Genomic DNA, 7,527 nt, shown 5'->3' on the forward strand with positions numbered 1-7,527 from the left:
TGACAAGTAACAGTTTTTCTGGTCGGGTGATTTTGGACAGAGTAATGTTCCTTTGACTTAGCCATGCAATACTCATCTTATCTTTTTATTGACCAAATTTGTTGATGATGTTAAGTTGCCAGCCAGTCACTAGTTTTCCTTTCTGATAGCATGACAAAGAGATTTTGCCTGAAGGATTTGATTTTGTAGCACAGAAGGATACAATTTTTTACAGATCACAAGACAATAATACCAGTTTGCCTACAAATTAGCCAAACTTTGGATTTTACCATTGTATCACATGTCATTTGAGCTGCATCCTACAGAAATCTACTTTATGCAAGTGCATGTATACATGTACATTTGTAAGACTTTGATTATTTTTTGGAACATTCGAATACGAAATTACAAGTGAATTTTTGGTATGTCTTGTCATGTTTTTATAACAACTCTATTTTCAAACATTTACAGACTTTAAGGCAGATTTTACAATAAGAAGGAAATATTGTTTTTTTGTATCCATCAAAAAAGCAATTGCTGAAACTGTGAAATCGACTGTGTAATGGAGTAATGCATTATGTTATTGAATAAAATGTGTCTTTCTGAGTAAATAAAAATAAAAATTACTCTGTGTTTGTGTTTTTTGTTAGAATTAGAGGGTTTTCAATTTCAAAATATTGGACATGGAATAGACATCATGACCTCCTTTACTGACATCCAGCTTATTTGGAGTGGAATTTTGAAGTATTATTTATAAGTGGAGCCTAATAACATGGACTTATATTTTAATAAAAAGTCTTCTTTTGTGTTTTAATCATAACTTTAAGGCAGTTTTTTATTGGTAAAGGCTAAAAAAGGTAATTTAATAATATTGTTGCTAACGTCACGTCTTTTCCGTCCATTGTGGGATGTCACGATCGCAATTTTCTTGATGGTTCTCAGACAGCCCATTGTAGTTATTTTTATCCCGGGTTTTATAAATAATTGAAAATGGCAATCATATTAAATTTGGATGACGTAAGGGGTTCAAAGGACTTGAGGAATCAATATCATTGGCTGTTTTATTTTTTGCGAACGTTACTCTCGACGTTTCCGTCCAAATCAGTGTCACGTGAGCAACATATATTTAGATCTGTAACTCTCCTGTATAGGAGTTACGATATCGCCCTTTGCAGAAATAGATTCGGAGTCAGTTCCTTCACATGATGGGGAAGCAAAGATGGGAAGTTGTATGTAATATCGTTACAAGAGGACCTTAAATGTATTCCGTCCACCAAAAAGACGTTCGCAACAAAACGTAATGTCATGATAGTAGATGTTGCTAATGTTACTATTACGAATTGGTTTCTTGTGTATTCAGTTGATATAAAGTACACCTGCAAATGACATTCTGTATATTTAGAAATTCTAAACCAGACTGTACAATTTTATTACTCCAGGCGTATATTAAACATCACTGTGTGCATACATTTTAACTTTTAAAGATGTTGTTGTTCATGTGACATGTCCAAATGTCGCTAACGTTACTCATTTTTTGGTTTCTTGTGTATTCATTTGATATAAAGTACACCTGCAAATGACATTCTGTATATTTAGAAATTCTAAACCAGACTGTACAATTTTATTACTCCAGGCATATATTAAACATCACTGTGTGCATACATTTTAACTTTTAAAGATGTTGTTGCTCATGTGACATGTCCAAATGTCGCTAACGTTACTCATTTTTGTCTCTGTCACGTTAGCAACATGAAAGTAGGAGACAGAACACAATACTGTAAAATCTGCCTTATACGGTGACCTATAGTTGTTAATGTCTGTTTCATTTTGGTCTTTTGTGGATAGTTGTCTCATTGGCAATCATACCACCTCTTCTTTTTTATATTTCCATAGAGATTTTTGTAAACCAAGATAGGCTACAAGACAAATTGATCTTCATTTGCATAAGATCTATTTCTATCCGACACAGCTCATTTAATTCTTCTCCACTCATGATAGTAACAATTTTTTTTATATACAAATAAGTTTCTAGAGCCAAGAATGCATAAAAGTTTATTTGTTAACCAGTAAATACCCAAAATGTTTTTTAAACAACTTTTTATCAATGTTGAGTAAGCATCTGCTGAACTGAAATTCGAGTTGTCAATCCTATTTTTATGTTGCAAGTTTTGTGAAGGCATGGCATTTTTATATGTCTTCGTCCATACCAATTGTTTAATAGCTTAAGGTTTAATTCTCTGGATTTGTTTGTAGGTATTCCTTATTTGCTGTGGTAAATCATATGGGTACTATAGAATGTGGTCACTACACATGTTATATACGTCAACACAAGGACCAGTGGTTTAAATGTGATGACCATCTGATCAGTCGTGCTTCCCCACAGGAGGTGCTTAATAGTGAAGGGTACGTACTAATTAGATTGCTTCCCCAGAGGAGGTGCTTAATAGTGAAGGGTACGTACTAATTAGATTGCTTCCCCAGAGGAGGTGCTTAATAGTGAAGGGGGCGTACTAATTAGATTGCTTACCCACAGGAGGTGCTTAATAGTGAAGGGTACGTACTAATTAGATCGCTTCCCCACAGGAGGTGCTTAATAGTGAAGGGTACGTACTAATTAGATTGCTTCCCCACAGGAGGTGCTTAATAGTGAAGGGTACGTACTAATTAGATTGCTTCCCCACAGGAGGTGCTTAATAGTGAAGGGTACATACTAATTAGATTGCTTCCCCACAGGAGGTGCTTAATAGTGAAGGGTACATACTAATTAGATTGCTTCCCCACAGGAGGTGCTTAATAGTGAAGGGTACGTACTAATTAGATTGCTTCCCCACAGGCGGTGCTTAATAGTGAAGGGTACGTACTAATTAGATTTTTCAAATTGTTCAAAATTCAATCAAAAGCTCACACATGAAATAAAAATAAAAATACATTATTTGCCACTTAACATTTTAGTGACATGGACTTTTTTCTGTATAAAACATCTAGCAATGCATTTACCGGTACTAAACAGGAAATATGTCTGAATATAAACTTGGATAGTTAAAAATGAGTACATAATTTATCTTGCAGACTGAGTATATTCTATTATGGTTATGAGTACTAAGTATATACTATAATAGTTATGAATAAATAATTTATCTGGTAGACCGAGTATATGCTATAATAGCTATAAATTAGTACATGTTTTATATTTTTGTAGGTTTTTATTATTTTACCACAAGCAGACCCATTTTTGCGCCTGTCCCAAGTCAAGAGCCTCTGGCCTTTGTTAGTCTTGTATTATTTTAATTTTAGTTTCTTGTGTACAATTTGGAAATTAGTATGGCGTTCATTATCACTGAACTAGTATATATTTGTTTAGGGGCCAGCTGAAGGACGACTCCGGGTGCGGGAATTTCTCGCTACATTGAAGACCTGTTGGTGACCTTCTGCTGTTGTTTTTTTTTCTATGGTCGGGTTGTTGTCTCTTTGGCACATTCCCCATTTCCATTCTCAATTTTATAGTATATGCTATAATAGTCATTAATGAGTACATATTTTACATTGTAGGTATTTATTATTTTACCACAAGCAGATACTTGAGTACCATTGACGTCAGAGAAGATTAGTACTTGGTGCATAATACTGTCTCATTATACTGCCGCCGTGTTGTAATAGTGCTGGAAAATTTGTCTTTCATAGTCATTTATACTTGATTTATATAGAAGTGCCAGTAATTCTCAAAATCAGGCTTTTTGAAAAAATATAGAAGATCACTTGCTTTTGATTTCTGATAAAATGGGTCTAAAATATGAAGTCTTGTCATTCCATGTCATTCTAAAGTTAAAAGAGATGTATTGGATGAAATGCATTTCAATGAAAGATTAATAATTGTTTTTAGTTAAAGGTTAAATACTTTCGAAAAAATGATATATACTTTCTTATTGAAATTGCAATATTAAGGAATAGGATTTTTTTTTCAAAAATAGTTATAAAAAGTTAATGAGGATTTTCAAGAAAATAATTTTTCAAAGGTCCGTGTTTACTCAGTGATTTGATTTGTTTTACTTTTATAAATAATTTTGAAAATACATCCCAAAATTTTTGTAACAACTGATTCTAAGAAAGACTGGTACTTAAGGGGGTAGACCTTGGTTCAGGAAGATAACTCTTTAAATCAGTTATGCGTTTGTAAAAGTCAAGTTTTCTTCAATGAATTTTAAGCATTTACCTGACACAGATTGTAAATAATCTATGTATCCAAAAAGCTTAGAACATATTTATGAAAATGGCTGACACAAATGTACTGATGATTTTAAGAGTTATTTCCCTTAACCTAGGTCTACCTCTTTAATTAGCATGATATTATTTGTAAATGTAGTTTCTTTAGAGATTGTTAAATATCTGCAGTTAAATGGCTTCCTTATCAATCAATTATACAACTAACTGTACTCATTCTCATCATAGGATATTTAAATATGTGAAAATTAAGTGTGCTATTCCAATCCTAATACTTGGGGAAAAAAGATGTAAAATATGTGAAAATTAAGTGTGCTATTCCAATCCTAAAACTTGTAAAAAAGATGTAAAATATTAGTTGTACATGTACTAATTTGGAGAATAATAAGTTTAACAAGATAAAGATACATCTGAAATAAAACAATGTAATGGCACAAAGTGAGCATCCATTTCTTCTCTCATTGACTCATACTATGAATGGCTGATGTTTTTACTTAAAAGAAACTAAATATCTGATTCCTCAAAATATACAGTGAAACCTGTCAAAAAAAGCTGGGTCACTGAAAAATATATGAAAGCATAGTGATCTTACAATTTCATCCCTAGTGATCAATAGCCAGTTTACACTGAGCTTGTTAGTTCAAATCCTGCTCGTGGCAAGATGTGTTTGACTACTTGCCTAGAATTTTGATGGTTACCTCTAGATACCAAAGCTCTCTCCATCAATAAAAACAGGCTGCTATTGAATAGCTGAGAGTATTGGAAGTGGTGATAAACACCAAGATTCAATCAATCATAATCAAAATACTTAAAAAGTAAATTAAGAATTTTCATCAGTAGGGAATTTGAAATGTGAAGAAAAAAGTCATTTCTCCATCTCTTAAGGTGGTACCTAACACTTTCACTAAAATTAATTTGGCCTGTTTAATTTTGATAGAATTTTGACAAAGTATTTACTTTGACCCTTTAACAAAAATATAAAAATTTCAAAAATTTTGAACCAACTGTTTTGTCCGAAAAATTACACTGGTTATATAGCAGTTTGACAAACACCAATTTTGATCTTTGAGAAGCTTATTATTCCCTTTACAACACAACGTGATTAAAACGTTTAACTGAATTTACAGAGTTATCTCCCTGTAGTGTTAGGTACCACCTTAAATTAGGACTTTTTGGTTTAAACAGGTTTTCACTGTATTAATTGATTGAAGAACATTTTTCCAGTGAATAATTGGGTGTATTAATATAATATTTATTGTATTTTGTATTTTATAAAGATAAGTATATTTGTGATAATATTTTCCATTTGTGTATTAATGACTTTTTATTCTGAAGTTTGCTCAGATATTTGTAAACAAATTAGACTGCTTGATAATCATTCCAGAATGTTTTATACAAGACATGCATGCTAGGAATGATTTTTGTGGGTATTTATTTAGATTTATTTGTCTTGTATATGTAGCCTGGCATTGACAGAAAAAAGTCATATGATTTTAAGTTCTATTTAAGCTTTAAGCTCAATTGTTGACTAGTATTTGAGTATTTGCAGTCACTTGACATCAAATATTCGACCATAATTCAGTGAACTCTTTAAATTTCTTTAGGGGATCACAAATATCCTGACTTTTCTATGTTAACCTTTTCATTTATTTGAGGGGTTAAAAAATGAAAAGACTATAATCAAAATTACTATTTTCCTTGCAAGTCCTAAATTTTACAAGAACTTTGTCATTTTCATTAGAATGTTGCCTAAAATGTTTGCCGAAGATGTAAATAAATTTAGAAATTTAACTTTTTAATTAGGAATTAATCAGGAAGGAGAGGACCATTGGTTCCTCCACAGATTAAAAAAATAGTAATAAAACAATTCTTTACTTCTTAGAATCTGGCCAGTTTATGTTATTAGAATATTACTTGTGCCAAAAAATTACGATGAATGATTGAATGAAAGTGAATTTTACTCCGATAGTATGTTTTTTGTCTATTTATTTCCTTGGGAAGGCTTTAGCTTAAATTTACCAGAGTTTTACTTCAGTTGTTTTTGTCCCAACACATGGAATTAAAAAAGACCGAACAATTCTTTAAAATTAATCTCAATAGGTACAAGAAAATTTATAGTGAAACACACATTATTTATATTGTAAAAGTTTATAGACCAAAAAATAAATAGAGATCTTTGTCTAAATGAGTTTTCTGTATGTTAATTTTAGTAAGTATGTATTGTATGAAAGTTTATTATGTAGATATCAAGATATTATATATTTCTGATATTTATTTGAGACTTATTAATAGATTGAACAAAATATTACAATCATATTAGAATGTATATCATATAAAAGTTGATTAGAGTTACAAAGAACAAGAAATTCTTAAGCCTGAAATGTCCGTGGGTAAAGCTATTGCAGATTGAATATTATTTCTTCTCGTTCTTGAATTGATTTAAATTTTTGGGGCAGAAAAAAATTAAAAAAAACATTTTCACAGCTTTTGACAGACATAATTTTTCTAGTTTCATTATTTGACTAGAAATTAAGTTGTTTCCTTTTTAATTATAAGGTTTAGGTCAAATGCTAATTAGCAGATTATAAATCTGAAAACCTTGAATTTTATGATGCCATTGGCATTTCCCAGCAATTCACGAAACTTTCCCATCTATATTCCTAAAATTCAAAGAAATAAAATCAAAGTCGACTGGCCTAAATGTATCTCACTGAATGTTCAATACTTAATTGGTGTAGAGATTAAGGAATTTTGTTAATCAATTCTTAAATAAAATAAATTATTCTTATTACTTTTTTTAAAGGATGAATTTGATATCAAGTACAAATTAAAGTCTGAGGGTAATAAATACCAAACTCCCAAAAATTGGTACTCAATGAATTCTGAGTAAATACATTACTTTATTTTTGTAGGTGTACCATATTTCTGCTAACTGTGATGATATATTTCTGTTGTGTTCAGATTTCAGTATTGTACCATATCATTTACATTTATTTACTTCTAATAATTTGTACTTTTTGTGATATTGCAATTGTAGACAAAATACATTATGTATACATAACTGAGTTGTTGTTTTAATTATGATACCAGTGAGATCAAAGTTTAGTAAACCCAGTTAGGGACGACATCAAAAGATCGATGTAGGATAAAAAACTTAAATCAAATAGTTTGGGGGTGGGGGTTAACATTGCTGCAAGTTTTGATAATTTAAAATCGATTTTACATATATCCATATAGGTAAATCAATTTTTTCCAAATTAAGTTAAGAGGGGGATGGGGTTGGGGTCAGTGAAAAAACTATGTGAATTAAGTTTTTTATCCTTCATTGAA

At 31.0% G+C, this 7,527-nt stretch overlaps 1 protein-coding gene and 1 long non-coding RNA gene across 2 annotated transcripts in view; one reads left to right on the top strand and one right to left on the bottom strand.

Annotated features, from left to right (window-relative positions):
* The window catches only part of LOC139489041 (ubiquitin carboxyl-terminal hydrolase 22-like), a 13,979-nt gene extending 8,798 nt beyond the window's left edge, over positions 1-5,181 (top strand). Inside the window, exons 12-13 of the mRNA XM_071275140.1 lie at positions 2,233-2,382; positions 3,529-5,181. Of these exons, the coding sequence (XP_071131241.1) occupies positions 2,233-2,382; positions 3,529-3,571 (193 nt within the window). The 3' untranslated portion in view covers positions 3,572-5,181. The remainder of the gene's footprint in view (positions 1-2,232; positions 2,383-3,528) is intronic.
* Positions 3,997-7,255, bottom strand: LOC139489043 (uncharacterized). The gene is made up of 2 exons (XR_011656139.1): positions 5,354-7,255; positions 3,997-5,076 (listed from the first exon to the last, which is right to left on the bottom strand). It is a non-coding gene; the product is annotated as an uncharacterized lncRNA (long non-coding RNA).
* Positions 7,256-7,527: the final 272 nt, after the last annotated feature.

Source organism: Mytilus edulis, chromosome 9, assembly GCF_963676685.1.
Source record: "Mytilus edulis chromosome 9, xbMytEdul2.2, whole genome shotgun sequence".
Lineage (NCBI taxonomy): Eukaryota > Metazoa > Mollusca > Bivalvia > Mytilida > Mytilidae > Mytilus > Mytilus edulis.